At 46.7% G+C, this 20,319-nt stretch overlaps 1 protein-coding gene across 1 annotated transcript in view; it reads left to right on the top strand.

Moving 5' to 3' along the window:
* NIPA1 (NIPA magnesium transporter 1) overlaps positions 1-19,848 on the top strand; it is a 28,776-nt gene extending 8,928 nt beyond the window's left edge. Inside the window, exons 2-5 of the mRNA XM_030931230.1 lie at positions 4,504-4,551; positions 5,920-6,010; positions 15,064-15,224; positions 18,110-19,848. Coding sequence (XP_030787090.1) covers positions 4,504-4,551; positions 5,920-6,010; positions 15,064-15,224; positions 18,110-18,621 — 812 coding nt within the window. The 3' untranslated portion in view covers positions 18,622-19,848. The remainder of the gene's footprint in view (positions 1-4,503; positions 4,552-5,919; positions 6,011-15,063; positions 15,225-18,109) is intronic.
* Positions 19,849-20,319: the final 471 nt, after the last annotated feature.

Genomic DNA, 20,319 nt, shown 5'->3' with positions numbered 1-20,319 from the left:
GGACCTGAAGATTAATAGAGGACGGTCATCAGCTGGGAAGAGGAGAAGCTTGGGCATAGATACCTACTGAGAGTGCTGGAAAAGGAGCTTTCAGAACAGCAGTGCTTAGGGGCAGCAATGCTTAGGGTGAAACTGAAGAAACCCAGTTGTTTTAGATACCCTAACAGACATGTATATATGGCGGGGGCCAAGGGCTAATATGGAATGCAGGCTCCTAGGAGCTCCTGGCTGAAGAAGGAGGAGGGAAAATGGAGCAGCCAGCTCAGTGAGGAAGCTGGGCACATGGCCATGCACTTCCTTCAGGGCAGAGCAGAGGGGACACTCCTGGACTGAGGCTCTCGGAGACCATGTGCAGGACCTTTACTTTTGTTTGTGGCTAGGGGTGTGGGGTAGGTACCTGGATGGAGAAAAACCTGACTTGCTTAATGTCTGTGGATGCAGAAAAATTTTGCCTAATACTGGTTTAAAAGGTGAGGGTGACCTAAACACCTTTTGATTTGTGCAAATCTAAATTATTGCTGGAGAGTACAAGTTGCAGGGCGTGCAATGCTTGGAACTGAACTGGACCCTTTGGGGAAAAAACAAAAGTCATTTTGTTCACTTTACCATTCCTGTGTACCTGGTATCCCAGGTTCCTCTCCATTTTGTGACTCTTGACATTTTATTAACGGCCAAAAGCATATACTATGCGATTATCAGTGTTGGGATAACCATAGCACTGAAAGAGGGAGCCTGTGGGCCTCATTGCACTGGTCACTGTCATCCGTGGACCAACTTTCACTGCAGGAAGGTCACACAGTCCAGCTGCTGTCGCAGGAATCCCATGACTTCCCAAAAACTCCTGACCAAACCGTGTTGACTACAATAAAAGGACAGGTGGGCGCAGTGGCCCATGCCTGTAATCCCAGCTACTTGGGAGGCTGAGGCAGGAGAATCACTTGAACCTGGGAGGTGGAGGTTGCAGTGAACTGAGAGACCATGCCACTGCACCCCAGCCTGGGCAACAGAGTGAGACCCTGTATCAAAAAGGAAAAAAAAAATCCAAAAACCCCCCCAAAAAAATCAAAAGTTTTGGTTCTTTGAAAAGAACAATGAAATTGACAAACCTTTAGCTAGACCAAGCAAAAAAGAAGAATCGAATCACTAAAATCAGGACTGAAAAAGGAGATATTTTCTGTATGCCCTTAGGGTAATTTCCACAGAGTTTAAATTCACTTTTTTTTTTGAGACGGCGTCTCACTCTGTCGCCCAGGCTGGAGCGCAGCGCGCAATCTTGGCTCACTGCAAGCTCCGCCTCCTGGGTTCACGCCATTCTCCTCCCTCAGCCTCCGGAGTAGCTGGGACCACAGGCGCCCACCACTACGCCCAGCTAAATTTTTTTGTGTTTTTTTCAGTAGAGATGGGGTTTCACTGTGTTAGCCAGGTTAGTCTTGATCTCCTGACTTTGTGATCCACCCACCTTGGCCTCCCGAAGTGCTGGGATTACAGGCGTGAGCCACCGCGCCCGGCCCACTTTTTAAAGTACTTTATTTGTTAGTTACGGTGGTTTTGCTGGGAAACTGGTCCACGGACTTTTCGCACCAGTATTCTGGACCTGATGATCTTTCACTCAGGATTCGGCATGCATTTTGGGATGGCCGCTTTGATGAGCACATTTAGAAATCTAACGTTGATTCTGCATTAATAGCTGGCTCTCCTGCAGTGCCCACCATGGGGCATTCTTAAGCTACGCTAAACTCTCTGCTTCATAGGACACCCTGGGTCCTGTTTGTATGAGATACGCTGAGGGACACAGGACAGGAGCCCCAGTGGTGCCAGGCTCTCCTCTGGCACCTGGAGCCTGGCAGCAGAGGCAGAGCATGGCTCGGCTGGGAGACAGCTGCAGCAGGCAGGGGGCACAACTGATGCTGGTGACTTTGACTACTTGGCTTAGCCAATGTCCACCAGGCTTTTCTGTAAAGATAACTTTTTCTGTTTGTAATTAATAAGAAAAACCTGTAGAGGTGACTCAGTGAATTTTCATTAACTTATTTTAGTATCCATTGATGATTCTGCCTAAATCAGTTTTTACTGTGATGTGATCAAATTGCAATATCCTTTTTTTGTTTTTTGAGACAGGGTCTCACTCTGTCACCCAGGCTGGAATGAAGTGGCGTGATCATGGCTCACTGCAGCCTCATCCTCCTGGGCTCAAGCGATTCTCCTGTCTCAGCCTGCTGAGTAGCTGGGACCACAGGCATGCACTACCACACCCAGCTAATTTTAAAATTTTTTGGTAGAGATAGAGTCTTGCTGTGTTGCCCAGGCTGACCTTGAACTCCCAGGCTCAAGTGATGGTCCAGCTTCAGCCTCCCAAAATACGGGGATTACAGGTGTCAGCCCCTGGGCCCAGCCCCATTTCATTTTGAAAGTACTTTTTGTAATGCCTATAGCTCTGCTGCTCCATTAAGCAGGCTAGCAGGCTGTGTGTCTTATACCAAATTGTGGTTTTACTACTGAGAATAAAAACAATTAGAATTAGTTACTGTGGCTGGGCTCGGTGATTCACACCTGTAATCACAGCACTTTGGGAGGCCGAGGTGGGCGGATCACTTGAGGCCAGGAATTGAAGATCAGCCTGGCCAATATAGCAAAACCCCGTCTCTACTGAAAATACAAAAATTAGCCACACGTGGTGGCGCACACATGTAATCCCAGCTACTTGGGAGGCTGAAGCATGAGAATTGCCTGAACCTAGGAGGCAGAGGTTGTAGTGAGCCGAGATGGTGCTACTGCACTCCAGCCTGGGCGACAGAGTGAGACTCCATCTCAAAAAAAAGGAAAAAGAAAAAGGAATTCATTACTGTAATCTGCAGTTAACAAAAAATCTCCTCAAAAAATACTCAGCAGGCCAGACGTGGTACACGCCTGTAAGCACAGCACTTTGGGAGGCTGAGGCAGTTGGATCGCCTGAGGTCAGGAGTTCGAGACCAGCCTGACCAATTTGGTGAAACTCTGTCTCTACTAAAAATACAAAAATTAGCCAGGTGTGGTGGCACGCTTCTGTAGTCCCAGCTACTCGGGGGGCTGAGACAGGAGAATTGTTTGAACCCGGGCAGTGGAGGTTTCAGTGAGTCAACATCGTACCAGTGTACTCCAGCCTGGGTGACAGAGTGAGACTCCATCTCAAAAAAAAAAAAAAAGTGCTTAGCATTTTGCCATATATGAAGGACAAACGTGTCTCAAAGGTTGGGAGACCTCTCACCATAGACGCCTGTTGAGAGGCAGGGGGAGGGAGGAAGGTGCTGGGGCTCTGCCTCCCCTGCGTGGGATGGGTGGGGTAACCTGAGAGGATGCTGGGCAAGTCTTAGGTCAAGTGTCAGAGCATCAGGTGAGTGTAAGGATGTGGTACCTGCATGGCTGAAAGAAAAGTCATATCAGAAGAGTTATAAATAATGAAAATTGAGTAACTTGTTTAAGCAGGAAGTCATTAAACCCTATGATAATAAAATTCTTATATAAATGGGCTACAGTAAATGCATGAGAGAGTTGGACTGTAAAGACTCAAATCCTTTTGAGATAAAAATAAAACTCCATCGAAGGAATATCTGTCTTTGTGGTAGCTTGTTGGGTGAAAGAAAACTGATGTATAAAGATTTCATTTCCTTATTTGGGTCAGCTTGTGTTGGTTGCAAAAAATATCTTGACTTTGCCACTTTCAGTGGTCTCTAATGCTGCTATTTATAAATGAAAGATTCTCTTTAGGGTGAATAAACAGTATGACACTCATTCTTTTCTTTTCTTTTCTTTTTTTTTTTTTTTTTTTTGAGACGGAGTCTCGCTCTGCCGCCCAGGCTGGAGTGCTGTGGCCAGATCTCAGCTCACTGCAAGCTCCGCCTCCCGGGTTCACGCCATTCTCCTGCCTCAGCCTCCCGAGTAGCTGGGACTACAGGCGCCGCCACCTCGCCCGGCTAATTTTTTTGTATTTTTTTTTTAGTAGAGACGGGGGTTTCACCGTGTTAGCCAGGATGGTCTTGATCTCCTGACCTCGTGATCCGCCCGTCTCGGCCTCCCAAAGTGCTGGGATTACAGGCTTGAGCCACCGCACCCGGCCTCTTTTTTTTTTTTTGAGATGGAGTCTCGCTCTGTCGCCCAGGCTGAAGTGCAGTGGCACAATCTTGGCTCACTGCAAGCTCCGCCTCCTGGGTTCCCGCCATTCTCCTGCCTCAGCCTCCCCATTAGCTGGGACCACAGGCGCCTGCCACCACGGCTGGCTAATTTTTTGTATTTTTAGTAGAGACGGGGTTTCACTGTGTTAGCCAGGATGGTCTCGATCTCCTGACCTCGTGATCCGCCTGCCTTGGCCTCCCAAAGTGCTGGGAATAGAGGCGTGAGCCACCGCGCCCGGCCCATTCTTTTCAATTTTAGTTTTCATGTCAAAAGTTTCTCGCTTGTAAACCTCTTCCTGACATACGTAGCTTGTAAACCCACTTTCCTGACATTTTTTATCTCCTTCTTTTATAGGTACTTCCTATTTAACAGACATTGTGTGGTGGGCTGGCACAATCGCAAGTAAGTAGCCTGTGTGGTGAAGTCTGGTCTTCTCCTTTCTTAGAATCCATCACTGGTCTGGGCAGGGCTGCAGCGGCTGGGCTAGGGTGGCTCTGTTCTTTGGAAGAGGGTGTCACATGGCCTCTCCCCGGCCCCTAAGCGTGCCTTTCAGTTCAGATGTCCCTGCCTCCCCAGGGCACTGTCCCTGCTCCCCTTCCTCCCAGGACGAGAGTGCAGAAGGACAACTTAGGAGCTGGCGTAGGCCCTGCTGCCCACGATTAGCCGTGAATTCAGTCCAGGCTGATCTGTCCTGAGCCCGAAGAAATTAAAACAGCTCCTGCTCACTCAGTGTAGTTGGCCTGTCGGCATTTGGTGAAATTCCATGTTAGGCCGCCTTGTTTTTCTCAGCGCAGCTGGTTTACCAGAGAGTTTCATGACTCAAAGATCAGGTCATGTGCTATAATGTAAAGATAAATAATATTATTAGAGTTCAGAACTCTAAAGGTATTATAAAGGACAACTGTCTTTGAAATTCAGAAACACTGTGTTTGGCCAGCAGGCGCGGTGGCTCACGCCTGTAATCCCAGCACTTTGGGAGGCTGAGACAGGTGGATTGTTTGAGCCCAGGATTCGAGACCAGCCTGGGAAACATGGCAAAACCCTGTCTGTACAAAAACAAAAATTAGCTGGGCATAGTGGTATGTGCCTGTTTCACAGCTATTTGGAGGCTGAGGTGGGAGGATTGCTTGAGCCTGGGAGGTGGAGGCTGCAGTGAGCCAAGATCACGCCAGTGCACTCCAGCCTGGGTGACAGAGCAAGACTCTGTCTCAAAAGAAAAAAAAGAAACATCATATACTTTGTCACATTTGTCTTTTAATACGACATTACGTGGCAATACCAATTCTGCTCCTTGAAGAGCTCCTCTAAGCTCTGTCCGGGTGATGTCCCGCTGCAGTCTTGTGCGGCAGTGCTGTGTCCTCTTGCTATGCCAGTGGCCTGTCACCGTGGCCAGCTACCTATGCCGGAGTAGGTCCCAGGCCACTAGAGGGTGCACAGGAAGTTCTGCCTGATTTGTGTGAAAACAAGGATGTGTTAGGTGAGTGGAGATATGCCCAGTGCCACGCCCATTTCAGTCACTGCTGGCTAGGTTCGGCATTTTCCATGGAGAGCTGAACCTACTCACTCGACTGACGGGACCAGTGAAGGTGTGGGGCCTGACCTCTGACCCATGACCCCTTAAATGTGCAGATGACACCCCAGATGTGATTCTTCACAAGTAATGGGAATGAAGTAGCCCTTTCAGAGCAGAGCCTTGCAAAATTCAACTCTGATCAGTGCTAAACGAGAGCTCTATAATTGCAAGCGGTATCCTTGTGATTTTCTTGACAGTGGCTGTTGGCCAGATTGGAAACTTCCTGGCTTACACGGCGGTCCCCACGGTCCTGGTAACTCCCCTGGGCGCCCTTGGAGTGCCGTTCGGGTGAGAGCCAAGATTTTGTTTGGTGTTTAATGTGTAGTGTAGATATAACAACTTTTCATTTTAAATGTTTCTGTTAAAGTAATACGAGCAAAGTTGTAACAGCAGATAGATCTTCAGGCCAGGCAGAGTGACTCACGCCTGTAATCCCAGCATTTTGGGAGGCCAAGGAGGGTGAGTTACTTGAGGTCAGGAGTTTGAGACCAACCTGGCCAACATGGCGAAACCCTGTCTCTGCTAAAAGTACAAAAAATTAGCCGGGCATGGTGGCGACCACCTGTAGTCCCAGCTACTCGGGAGGGTGAGGCACAAGAATTGCTTGAACCTGGGGGGCAGAGGTTGCAGTGAGTTGAGATGGCACTTTAGCACTCAAGCCTGGGAGACAGAGCGAGACTCTGCCTTAAAACAAACGAGAGAAGATAGATCTTCGGTATTCTACTCTGTATTGTTTAATTTTATCCCTTCAAATATAGTTCTGGGTATTATTAACCCTTTTCTTAGACATTTAGTATATTTGAAATTCTTTTTTGTTGTTGTTGTTGTTGTTGTTGTTGTTTTGAGGCGGAGTCTCGCTCTGTCGCCCGGGCTGGAGTGCAGTGGCCGGATCTCAGCTCACTGCAAGCTCCGCCCCCCGGGTTTACTGCCATTCTCCTGCCTCAGCCTCCGGAGTAGCTGGGACTACAGGCGCCGCCACCTCGCCCGGCTAGTTTTTTTTTTGTATATTTAGTAGAGACGGGGTTTCACCGTATTAGCCAGGATGGTCTCGATCTTCTGACCTCGTGATCCGCCCGTCTCGGCCTCCCAAAGTGCTGGGATTACAGGCTTGAGCCACTGCGCCCGGCCACATTTAGTATATTTGAAATTCTAATTCATTCGTGCATATCAGTGAATCTGCTGCTCTCATGCTTCTGGCCGTTGTCCTGGAGGACATCTTAGAGACTAGAGAGTCTTCTGACACCTTGGCACGTTATTCTGAGAACTCATTAAGCAAAATGAGTCACTTGGTGTTTTATTGGGGTGCTTAGCATTCCTTGCTGGATGCCGGCCAGTCCCCACCTCAGCCCAGGTACAGAGGTTGGGATGAATAACACATGGTCCCGGTGGATGTGAAATAGGGTTTATGACTGACGCAGTCAACAGCACATGGAATTTCTTAGGAGAACGGCCCGGGTTTGGTTCTCAGTGACATAAGAGGGAGGGGGACCTGTGGGTTTTTATTGTTAGGGGGTGGGGTGGACTGAGGGTGGTTTGCATGCGTAGGCCGGGCTGGCATGGACTGTAGTTTTTGCCCATGCCCAGTGACCGAGGACTCGGGACTGAGGACTCTAGGAACCCAGGGTGTGTGCAGGCTCTTTTTTAAGATTTTAATTTAATTTTTTTATTATTAAATTTTAAAAATTTTATTTCTCCATTTTAAATCATCCTTTTAATTGACACATGTGAGTAGGCTTCTTATCAGGTTGCTCGAATGTAGGGCAAAGGGGAAAGGGTGGGGAATGGGAACTTGAGGGCTGCAAGCTATCAAACATTGCGACTAGAGTCTCTGTTTACTTACTGCGAAAATGATTTATGAGATACTTATTAAGTAACATATATCCTTGTGTGAACCTGTGTATATTCTGATTTGTCTTTGAAGAAATCATTATAAATAGAAATAGGGTAGAAGAGAAATAAAATCCAAGTTTCTAACTCATGGATACTTTGGTTTTCTGCTGTATTCCGGACAGACGCCCAATTCCTTGCAGAGAAGTGTGTCCATGATGGATGTATTGAAGTTTACACCTTAGAGTCCCTTAGGCATTGAGGTTCTGTGACCTAAATACCATGTTTTTCACATGTGACGCTTGGAGAGTGTGTGGGGGGCACATTTTTCTCGAGAATACATACACTGCTATCGTGTGGCTTGGCGTCACTTTGCGTTTTGGATGGCTCTGAGGCGCTGGGAGGCAAGAGTGTTCTCACTTTGGGAATCACTCCTCAGCTTCTGCGACCCGTTCCCCTGAAAGATAATCAGGCAGATAAACAACCTGACCTGGTGATCTTGGCACATGGCACATTGAATGCACATATACTAAAATGCTTTGCTCAGTTAATTTCCTTAGAGCTGTTCTCATGCACGTTGATGATTAAGTCACTTTGCCAGAAATGTTCGCTGCTCCACGTCTGTAGGAGGCGTTATTCCCATGTCAGATGGGATTCTGGATAAAAAGCCTGTCTTCAACTCGGAATCCCAGGAAGACCTTTTCTTTTAAACAGAATAAAACTAAAATTAATTTGGAAAAAAAATCTAAGATGATTATCAAAGTGTGCATATATGTATGTATATATGTTTTGTTTTGTTTTTTGTTTTTTTTTTTTGAGACATGAGTCTCACTCTGTCACCCAGGCTGGAGTGCAGTGGTGCGATCTCGGCTCACTGCCAATTCTGCCTCCCGGGTTTACACCATTCTCCTGCCTCAGCCTCTTGAGTAGCTGGGACTACAGGCTCCCTCCACCACGCCTGGCTAATTTTTTGTATTTTTAGTAGAGACGGGGTTTCACCGTGTTAGCCAGGATGGTCTTGATCTCCTGACCTCGTGATCTGCCCGCCGTCCTCCCAGAGTGCTGGGATTACAGGCCTGAGCCACTGCGCCCGGCCGATATGTATGTATATATATATGTATATTTTAAAAGCAGTTCTGTTCTTGATAATGGGATGGGGTTGCTGGAATTACATAGAAACAGAAATGAAAAGAATGTGGCACTGGAAAAATAAGTCTGTGTAGCAGTGAATAGAATAGAGAGCTCCCAAATAGGTTCACTTATTTCTGTAATAGTGTAATGTATGATAAAGTAATCGTCTGCACATGCTGTGTCTAAAAAGAGCTTTAAAAAGCTTTTGGGAAATATTTTCAAATTACAGAAAGGACACAGGATTAAGAATAACCAAAGCGGCCGGGCGCGGTGGCTCAAGCCTGTAATCCCAGCACTTTGGGAGGCCGAGACGGGCGGATCACGAGGTCAGGAGATCGAGACCATCCTGGCTAACACAGTGAAACCCCGTCTCTACTAAAAAAAAATACAAAAATCTAGCCGGGCGTGGTGGCGGGCGCCTGTAGTCCCAGCTACTCGGGAGGCTGAGGCAGGAGAATGGCGTAAACCCGGGAGGCGGAGCTTGCAGTGAGCTGAGATCTGGCCACTGCACTCCAGCCTGGGCGACAGAGCGAGACTCCGTCTCAAAAAAAAAAAAAAAAAAAAAAAAAAAAAAAAAAAAAAAAAAGAATAACCAAAGCAGCCAGGCGCAGTGGCTCGCGCCTGTAATCCCAACTCTTTGGGAGGCCGAGGCGGGCGGATCACGAGGTCAGGAGATCGAGACCATCCTGGCGAACACGGTGAAACCCCGTCTCTACTGAAAATACAAAAAAAAATTAGCTGGGCGTCGTGGTGGGCGCCTGTAGTCCCAGCTTCTAGGGAGGCTGAGGCAGAAGAATGGCGTTAACCCGGGAGGCGGCGGAGCTTGCAGTGAGCGGAGACCACTGCACTCCAGCCTGGGCGACAGAGCGAGATTCCGTCTCAAAAAAAAAAAAAAAGAATAACCAAAGCAATGCCCATCTCCCCTTACCAGACACACCTGCTGCTAAACATCTGACCCACTTGCCTCATCATATGCTTTCTCTGTATCTGGGTGTCTCAGTCTCAGCACTGTTGATGCCTGAAGCCAGGTAACTCTTTGTTGAGGGAGGCGTTCGGTGCATTGTACGGTGTTTAGCAGCATCCTGGCCTTCACCTCCCAGATGCCAGTAGCACTCAACCTCCCCAGATGTCTCCAGACATTGGCCGATGACCCCAGGGGGCAAACCACCCCTGGTCGAGAACCGCTGTTCTATATGAATGTGATGTGATTGTTTTTTCCTGTTTTTTTTTTTAAATCCATTTTTAGCATAAGTTATGATTCTTTACCCCTAAACACATCAATTAGTATTTTCTGAGACTAGAGATATTCAGATACTCTCCTAATAACCACAGTACAATGATCAATTTCGACAAATTCAACTTTGTTATGATACATGCATCAAATCAGCCTCCATATTCCAGTTTTGACAATTGACCTGTTATGCCGTTATTTTATCTCATTATATTTTATACCATTATTTTTCTTCTAGTGCAAGATCTAGGCCATGCACGGTGTGATTCACGCCTGTAATCCCAGCACTTTGGGAGGCCAAGGCAGGTGGATTACTTGAACCCAGGGAGACCAGCCTGGCCAACATGGCAAAACCCTGTCTCTACTAAAAATACAAAAATTAGCCAGGTGTGGTGACACACACCTGTAATCCCAGCTACTTGGGTGGCTGAGGCACCAGAATTGCTTGAAGCTGAGAGGCGGAGGTTGCAGTGAGTTGAGATCGAACCACTGCTCCAGCCTGGGTGACAAGGCAAAACTCTGTCCCTTCCCCCCCAAAAAAAGATAAAAAATAAAGCTCATTGAAAAAAAAAAACTATGAACCAATTCTCTTATGAATATAGATGGAGCAATTTTGAACAAAATACTAACCAATTGGATCCAACAATATATAAAAAGGATTATACAAGTGGGATTTATCCCAGGAAGGCAAAGTAGATTTAACTTTGAAAATAAATTGGTGAAATATATCACAGCAACAGAATAATCACCATGTGACTATCTCAAAAGACACACACAGATTATGTAGTAAAATTCAACACTCTTTTATGATGAAAACTCTCAGTATGCTAGGAATAGAAAATGACTCCCTAAACTGACAAAGGGCCTCTGTGAAAGTACCCCAGCTAACATCATACTTAATGGTATGAGAGTTGATGTTTTCCCCTTAAGATCAGGAAGAAAACAAGCTGTCTACTTTCACCTCATCTATTCATCATTGTACTAGATGTTATAGCCAAAGCAATTAGGCCAGCAAACGAATTAAAAGGCATTCATATTGGAAAGAAAAGGAAGAAGTTAATTGCCTTTATTGGCAGAAGACCTGGGTTTTTTTTGTTGTTTGTTTGTTTGTTTGTTTTTTGAGTCAGAGTCTTGCTGTGTTGCCAGGCTGGAGTTCAGTTGCGTGATCTCAGCTCACTGCAACCTCCATCTCGCGACTTCAAGTGATTCTCCTTCCTCAGCCTCCCAAGTAGCTGAGACGACAGGTGAGCACCACCATGCCCAGCTAATCTTTGTATTTTTAGTAGAGACGGGATTTCACCATGTTAGCCAGGATGGTCTCGATTTCCTGACCTCGTGATATGTCTGCCTCGGCCTCCCAAAGTGCTGGGATTACAGGTGTGAGCCACCACACCCAGCCTTTTTTTCTTTTTTTTTTTTTTTAGATGGAATCTCAATCTGTCGCCTAGGCTGGAGTGCAGTGGTGTGCTGTCAGCTCACTGCAACCTCTGCCTCCTGGGTTCAAGTGATTCTCCTGCCTCAGCCTCCCAAGGAGCTTGGATTACAGGTGCCTGCCACCACACCCAGCTAATTTATGTATTTTTAGTAGAGATGGGGTTTTGCCATGTTGGCCAGGCTAGTCTTGAACTCCTGACTTCAGGTGACCCACCCACCTCAGCCTCCCAAAATGCTGGGATTACAGGCATGAGCCACCATGCCCAGCAGAGGACCTGATCTTGTATAGAGCGTCCTAAAGAATCGACTAAGAAATTATTAGAACTAATAAGTTTAGCAAGGTTGATGGACACAAGATCAATATATAAAAATTACATCTGAGGCCGGGCGCAGTGGCTCATTCCTGTAATCCCAGCACTTTGGGAGGCTGAGACGGGCAGATCACTTGAGGTCAGGAGTTTGAGACCAGCCTGGCCAACATGGTGAAACCCCGTCTCAACCAAAATACAAAAAATATTAACCAGGCGTGGTGGCACATGCCTGTAGTCCCAGCTACTCGGGAGGCTGAGGCAGGAGAATTGCTTCAACCAGGGAGGTGTGGAGGTTTCAGTGACCCGAGATTGTGCCACTGCACTCCAGCCTGGGCGACACAGCGAGACTCTGTCTCCAAAAAAAAAAAAAAAAATTACATCTGCCAGGCGCGGTGGATCACGCCTATAACCCCCGCACTTTGGGAGGCTGAGGTGGGTGGATCACCTGAGGTGAGGAATTTGAGATTGGCCTGACCAACATGGTGAAACTCCACCTCTTGTAAAAATGCAAAATTAGCCAGGCATGGTGGCACATGCCTGTAATCCCAGCCACTTGGGAGGCTGAGGCAGGAGAATTGCTTGAACCCAGGAGGCAGGGGTACAGTGAGCTGAGATCAGGCCATTGCACTCCAGCCTGGGCAACAAGAGCGAAACTCCATCTCAAAGAAAAAAAAAAAATTACATCTACGTACAGTAGCAGTAAGCAAACCAAAAATGAAATTAAGAAAGCAATTTAATATACAGTAGCACCAAAATGAATGAAATACTTAAATATAAATTTAACTGGCCGGGCACGGTGGCTCATGCCTGTAATCCCAGCACTTTGGGAGGCCCAGGTGGGCGGATCACAAGATCAGGAGATCGATACCATCCTGGCTAACACGGTGAAACCCCATCTCTACTAAAAATACAAAAAATTACTCAGGCATGGTAGTGGTAACCTGTAGTCCCAGCTACTTGGGAGGCTGAGGCAGGAGAATGGCGTGAACCTGGGAGGCGGAGCTGGCAGTAAGCCGAGATTGTGCCACTGCACTCCAGCCTGGACGACAGAGCGAGACTCTGTCTCAAAAAATAAAAGAATAGATTTAACGAAGGAAGTACAAAACTCATACTCCAAAATCTATAAAAACCCTCTTAAAAGAAATTAAAGAAGACTTAAGTAAATTCTCCATATTTATAGATCAGAATTAATATTGTTCAGATGGCAGTACTCCCATATTCATCTGCAAATTCAATATAATTTATGTCAAACTCCTAGCTGAATTCTTAACAGAAAATGACACACTGATCATAAAATTTATAGGATTTGGAAGGGACTCAAAATGAGAAAACAATCTTGAAATATAACAACAGTTGGAGAACTCACACTTCCCAATTTCACAACACTGTATGAAACTACAGTAATCAAAACAGTGTGGTCACCTGGGCAACATAGTGAAACCCCCATCTCTGTAAAAAATTAGGCATGACAGCACATACCTGTGGTCCCAGCTACTCAGGAGGCTGAGGCAGGAGAATGGCATAAACCCGGGAGGCGGAGCTTGCAGTGAGCTGAGATCCGGCCACTGCACTCCAGCCTGGGTGACAGAGTGAGACTCTGTCTCAATAAATGAATGGATGATGAAAATGGCACTGTCCTCTGGTCTTCCACAATGGAATAAGAGATGATTTGGTCTTATGGCTCATACTTTCCACTTTGGTGCATGGGAGCCCTTTCCCACCTTGTCATAGTCCACCCAGTTCCAGGCCCACTTTTTGCCCTGTGAGCCCCCTGCGTTTCTGGCTTCTACTTTTCTCGGCAGCTACTCAATGGAGCTTCTCTATTTAACATCTAGTCATGTATTCGTATGTCTTTTGTTGTTTATTTCAGTGATGACACTTCTTTCCCCAACGACACTGTTGGGAGCTTCTTAAGAACAGGCTGTCTAGGGACAAGGATGTGAAGCGGTACAGGGGAAAAGCAGGCCGTTGAGGACCTGCAGGTGTGTCACCACCATGCTTGTATCTCTTGTTAGCTTTGTGGCCTTAGGTTCAATGCTGACCCTTTCTGAGGCTCAAGTTTCCTTATTTTTTTTTTTTTTTTTTTTTTTTTTTTGAGACGGAGTCTCGCTCTGTCGCCCGGGCTGGAGTGCAGTGGCCGGATCTCAGCTCACTGCAAGCTCCGCTTCCCGGGTTCCTGCCATTCTCCTGCCTCAGCCTCCCGTAGCTGGGACTACAGGCGCCCGCCACCTCGCCCGGCTAGTTTTTTGTATTTTTTAGTAGAGACGAGGTTTCACAGTGTTAGCCAGGATGGTCTCGATCTCCTGACCTCGTGATCCGCCCGTCTCGGCCTCCCAAAGTGCTGGGATTACAGGCTTGAGCCACCGCGCCCGGCCAAGTTTCCTTATTTTTAAAATAATGTTAAAGGAAGTAATCTGGTCCATACCTGAGCCTGGTATGCCCTCCTGGACGTTCCTGTTTTCTGACCGTCTTCAGCACAGACATGAGTGAAGTGAGAATGAACAGTCTTGTGACTTACTGAGGGCAAGTATGTTCCAATTCAGATCGTATACTGATAACTATACAGGGAAATAAGAGAAGAAACATATTAGCAGCCTGAAGATTATAGATGTTTTTGAAGAATACATTAGTAATGTGACCACTTTTTAAAAGTTTTCAGTGTTAGAGGAAATAACCACCCCTACTACTTCTACTATACTGCAATTACTGTTAGCATTTTTATTTTTTCTTTTGTTTGTGCATTTTTCACTTCTTTTGTGTTTTTATCATGCATTACTTATAATTATTTTGACAGTTTTTGTACCCTACTTTTCCACGTAGCATAGATACTAGTATTTTTGATTGGTTCCTTTTATAAGTAAGGAAGCATTGCTTTTATTTTTGGTCAATCATAAAACTTTTTATACTCTGATATATTTTATATGTGCTGACATAGTAATATAGTGGTGTAAGTTGTGTGTATCATTAACTACGTAGTGGTTACACGTGGAATGGGTGTGAAAATCCTGGCCAGGCATGGTGGCTCACAGCTATGATTCCAGCAGTTTGGGAGGCCAAGGCAAGAGGATTGTTCGAGCCCAGGAGTTTGAGACTTGCCTGGGCAATGTAGTGAGACCCAGTCTCTACACAAAAGTTTTAAAAAATTAGCTGGGTGTGGTGGCATGCACCTGTAGTCCCAGCTACTCCAGTGGCTGAGGCAGGAGGATCACTTGAGCCCAGGAGTTTAAGCTTGTGGTGAGCTATGATTGCACACTGCACTCTAGCCTGGGCAACAGAGTGAGAGGTGGTCTCTTAAAGGGAAAAAAAGAAGAAAAAGAAAATGGTTTTTCTAGATAAAATATCTGCTGTTAGAAGAAAGGTCAGGTAATTTGGTTTAACCTTGAATGATTTCTCTTTTTTCAATAAAGGTCCATTTTAGCTTCCTATCTCCTGAAGGAAAAGCTCAACATCTTGGGCAAGTTGGGGTGCCTGCTAAGCTGTGCAGGCTCTGTTGTGCTCATTATCCACTCCCCAAAGTCTGAGAGTGTGACGACTCAGGCTGAACTGGAGGAGAAGCTGACCAACCCAGGTAATTCCTTTCTAGCAGCACTGCCAAGAAAGTTTGCACTAGGAGTCCCAACGTCTTCAAATTGGACACTTCCTGGCAGGGCAGAGGAACCATGTGTCCACTCTGATCTGTTACTGTAGATCTGCATTCTCTGGGCACGTGCGTCAGTGGGCTGCGCTCGCAGGCTGGCCCTCTGCCCTCACCCTCCTTCCTGATCCTCACGCGCTGGGGGGAGCCTCCATGGCCTGGCATTCCTTCGGGTTCTCTTCTGTGACCTTGTGCATGGGCGCCTTCCCTTCCCACAGTGGCTCCCCTTGGGCCACCCTCCCAAGTCTGACTGCCACCCGCCCCTCCCCACATGCCTTTCCTGTTGTGCCCGCTCTGTCTCTACCTCAGCACTTCGCTCCCTCCAGCATGAAGCTCTGTGAGGACAAAGACCTGGCATCTCTTAAACGTTTAGATTCCTCATATAGCCCTGTGTATATATATATATATATATATATGTTTTTTTGTTTGTTTTTTTTTTTTGAGACAGAGTCTCGCTCTGTCGCCCAGGCTGGAGTCCAGTGGCCGGATCTCAGCTCAGTGCAAGCTCTGCCTCCTGGGTTTACGCCATTCTCCTGCCTCAGCCTCCCGAGTAGCTGGGACTACAGGCACCCGCCACCATACCCAGCTAATTTTTTTTGTATTTTTAGTAGACACAGGGTTTCATCATGTTAGCCAGGATGGTCTTGATCTCCTGACCTCGTGATCTGCCCATCTCGGCCTCCCAAAGTGCTGGGATGACAGGCGTGAGCCACTGTGCCCGTTCTCTTTTCTTTTTTTTTTTTGAATGCATTGAAAACTACTCTCTGCATGATTACAACAGACTTAAAGTAGAGATTTCACTGTAAGTAGACTACCCTGTGTTGCTTACCAACAAGTTTAGGCAGGTGCCAGCACAAAACTGCCTCCACATCAGTTTGCTGGTTTTCTTGTCCAGCAAGTGTGGATGTCCACACCCTATTTTGCATGTTCACACCCTGGTTTGCTTGCCACACTCGCTAGTTTTCTTGTCCACACTCGCTGGTTTGCATGTCCACACTCGCTGGTTTGCATGTCCACACCCTGGTTTGCATGTTCACACCCTGGTTTGCATGTCCACACTCACTGGTTTTCTTGTTCACACTCTCTGGTTTGCATGTCTACACCTTGGTTTGCATGTTCACACCCTGGTTTGCATGTCCACACTCACTGGTTTTCTTGTCCACACTTGCTGGTTTTCTTGTCCACAATTGCTGGTTTGCATAGCCAGCAGTTCCCAGCCCTCTCGGGTCCATTTGTGATCTTGGAATGGGTTTCATGGAAAACACAACCTCCTTATACACACAATTTCAAACCGTCAATTTAATGCCTCACTGTAATATAAAGGAGAAATACCAGGACGATACTTTAAAGCAAAACATCCATTTCAATACGTAAATGCTCAGGTCCCCCTACAAGAGAAGACCTGTTGAAGCTGGCCGGCCCCACACCTTGTGAGGAGTGGTTGAGAATCTGGTAGCTGCAGATATAGACTGACGGGGGTGTCGTGTTATTGACTTGGACACTTGAGGTCTTACCATCAACAAAATGGTCCTCAGATGGAGCATAACTCTTAATCAAGCTTTGATCAAAGAAAGAACAATCCACCCTCAATTTACATGGAAGTGGCATTTCTGAAAAATTCAGCATATATTAAATCCATGCAAAAATTACTTTGTTTCATACATAAAATTAGTTTCCAGGCTCTGATTATTATAAGTATGTTTTTCAGTTACAAGTCCAAGGAGACATGCAGAAGTTGTGAGGAGAACGGGATGATTTTGATGGGAGTGGGGGTTGCCGTCTGCACATGCCTCTGCCCACTGGGTGCAGCCCCCAATCATTGAAAAACCCACAAACGCCCCCACAGCTTATAGTCCTCCCTCCTGTCCCCACCTTACCCCGCCCCCTGGATTTCCAGGTGCTTTCTTGAAACCTTGGAGCATCTCCATTGACTTGCATTGTTAAGAGAATGGTTCTAGGCTGGGCGCGGTGGCTCACGCCTGTAATCCCAGCACTTTGGGAGGCCGAGGACGGCGGACCACGTAAGGTCAGGAGTTCGAGACCAGCCTGGCCAACATGGTGAAACTCTGTCTCTACTGAAAATATGATAGCCAGGCGTGGCGGCAGGTGCCTGTGATCCCAGCTATTCCGGAGGCTGAGGCAGGAGAATCGCTGGAACCTGGGAGGCAGATGTTGCCGTGAGCAGAGACACGCTATTTCACTCCAGCCTGGACAACAAAGAGCAAAACTCCGTCTCAGACAAAACAAACAACAAAAAAATGGAGCATGGTTCTGATAGAGAACCACGTAAACATTTAGGAGCTGTAAATGGTTTTTTTTTTTTTTTTTTGAGACGGACTCTCGCTCTGTCGCCCAGGCTGGAGTGCAGTGGTGCGATCTCGGCTCACTGCAACTCTGCCGGGTTCAAGCGATTCTCCTGCCTCAGTGTCCTGAGTAGCTGGGATTACTGGCGCCCGCCACCATGCCCGGCTAATTTTTCATATTTTTAGTAGAGAACAGGGTTTCACCGTGTTACCCAGGATAGTCTCAATCTCCTGACCTCCTGATCTGCCTGCCTCGGCCTCCCAAAGTGCTGGGATTACAGGTGTGAGCCACCGCGCCTGGCTATAAATGTTTTAACAGTGAAAGTGATGGGAATAATGTTGTGGAATGAAATCAGTGGATCTGGTAAATTCAAGCCGGAGCCCACATGCCCCCCAGGGCTGTGCCGCAGTAGAGGCGGGTGGCGGGTGGGGGCACGGGTGCTGCCCCAGTCTACCTCCTGGGTTGCGGCTGCTAGGCGGTAGCTGCCAGGTGACCATGTGCCGTCTGTGTTCCAGTGTTTGTGGGCTACCTGTGCATCGTGCTGCTCATGCTGCTGCTGCTCATCTTCTGGATCGCGCCGGCCCACGGGCCCACCAACATCATGGTCTACATCAGCATCTGCTCCTTGCTGGGCAGTTTCACCGTGCCTTCCACCAAGGGCATCGGGCTGGCGGCCCAAGACATCTTGCATAACAACCCGTCCAGCCAGAGAGCCCTCTGCCTGTGCCTGGTGCTCCTGGCCGTGCTCGGCTGCAGCATCATCGTCCAGTTCAGGTACATCAACAAGGCGCTGGAGTGCTTCGACTCCTCCGTATTCGGGGCCATCTACTACGTCGTGTTTACCACGCTGGTCCTGCTGGCCTCGGCCATCCTCTTCCGGGAGTGGAGCAACGTGGGCCTGGTGGACTTCTTGGGGATGGCCTGTGGATTCACGACCGTCTCGGTCGGGATTGTCCTTATACAGGTGTTCAAAGAGTTCAATTTCAACCTTGGGGAGATGAACAAATCTAATATGAAAACAGACTAGATTGCAACAGGGGCTTGGATGCTTCGAGGAACAGGCGTTGGAGGTGGTTTCTGGCCCTGATTGGATGTGAAGTAGAAGAGGTCCTCGATCATGGTGTTAGAGTTGACTGGATAGTAACAGGTGGTCTGGTGGACAGCGGGGAGCATGGCTCAGCACCAGAGCAGAGGCCCAGCCAGCCCTCTGCAGCCCAAAGGTGCCCAGCGGTTGCCTGGCACCATCTCTCTCTGATGAGACGAATCTCATTTTCATTTCCATTAACCTGGAAGCTTTCATGAATATTCTCTTCTTTTAAAACATTTTAACATTATTTAAACAGAAAAAGATGGGCTCTTTCTGGTTAGTTGTTATAGGATAGCAGAGATATTTTTACTTAGACTACTTTGGAAATGAGAGATTGTTGTCTTGAACTCTGGCACTGTACAGTGAATGTGTCTGTAGTTGTATTGGTTTGCATTAAGCATGTATAACATTCAAGTATGTCATCTAAATAAGAGGCATATACATTGAATTGTTTTTAATCCTCTGACCAGTTGAGTCTTTGACCCCCACCCCCACCCAAGACATTTTAATAGTAAATAGAGAGAGAGAGAAGAGTTAACATGATGGAGTGTTCCACTGGCAGGATGACTTTTCAACAGCTCAAATCAATTTCAGTGCCTTTATCACTTGAATTATTAACTTGATTTAACTATTACTGTGTATATGTTCTTAGATTAGAATAATGTAACTTCCTTGAGTATGCTCTAATATTTCAATATTCAAGTTATAAATGTATAAGGCAGTTAGAAATAATACAGTCACGTGTCACCTAATGACAGGGAAACATTCTGAGAAACGCATTGTAAGGTGACTTTATTGTGTGAACATCATGGAGTGCACTTACACAAACCTAGATGGGCCACCTGTTACCCACCCAGGCCAATGGCACAGCCTGTTGCTCCTGGGCTACACACCTGTACAGCATGTGACTGCACTGAATACTGCAGGCAATTGTAACACAGTGGTGAGTATTTGTGTTTCCAAACATACGAAGGGTACAGTAAAACTGGTATTATAATCCTATGGGACCACCGACGTGTAAGTGGTGTGTCTTTGACAGAAACATGGCTATGTGGTGCATGACTGTATATTCATTGGAAGATAGTTAAGACTAAAGACGCATTAGAGCAAATGGACCCACTTAACATGTGATTATTGTCCAATTAAAGACAGTTGATTTAAGTAGCATGAGGTATTATTTGTATTCAATCTATGTACCTGGGATCCAGTATCAAATAGATCCACATTCTTTATCAGCAAGCATTTATGGCCATTCAGAAGAAATAAATTAGGTAACTTGATAATAAGGCTAAGTGGGAGAAAACCTGTTCAACAGCTCATAAATCAAGTACCCTGTCACACAGGAACAGGTTAAAGGACACAATTGAGGTTAGGCTAGTTTCTACAGACTGCAACACACAGTTTTCAAAAGAATTTCTAACAAAAAGCCAATGGATGTAGCCGTCTCCTTGTTGTTTGCAATGGTAGAACGTCCTGGAGTTCCTTATCTAACCTTTCATTTTATGTCTTAATTGCAAAAGAGCCATTAATTATGCCAGTATCTGAATCAAAGAGGTCATTCTCTGTAATGTTCCCATCCATGTGTTCCAAATGGGAGCAAAGCATGAAGTGATGCAAATATTTCACCACGGTATCACG

Source organism: Rhinopithecus roxellana, chromosome 5, assembly GCF_007565055.1.
Source record: "Rhinopithecus roxellana isolate Shanxi Qingling chromosome 5, ASM756505v1, whole genome shotgun sequence".
Classification (NCBI taxonomy): Eukaryota; Metazoa; Chordata; class Mammalia; order Primates; family Cercopithecidae; genus Rhinopithecus; species Rhinopithecus roxellana.
This window is presented reverse-complemented; position numbering and strand designations above follow the sequence as displayed.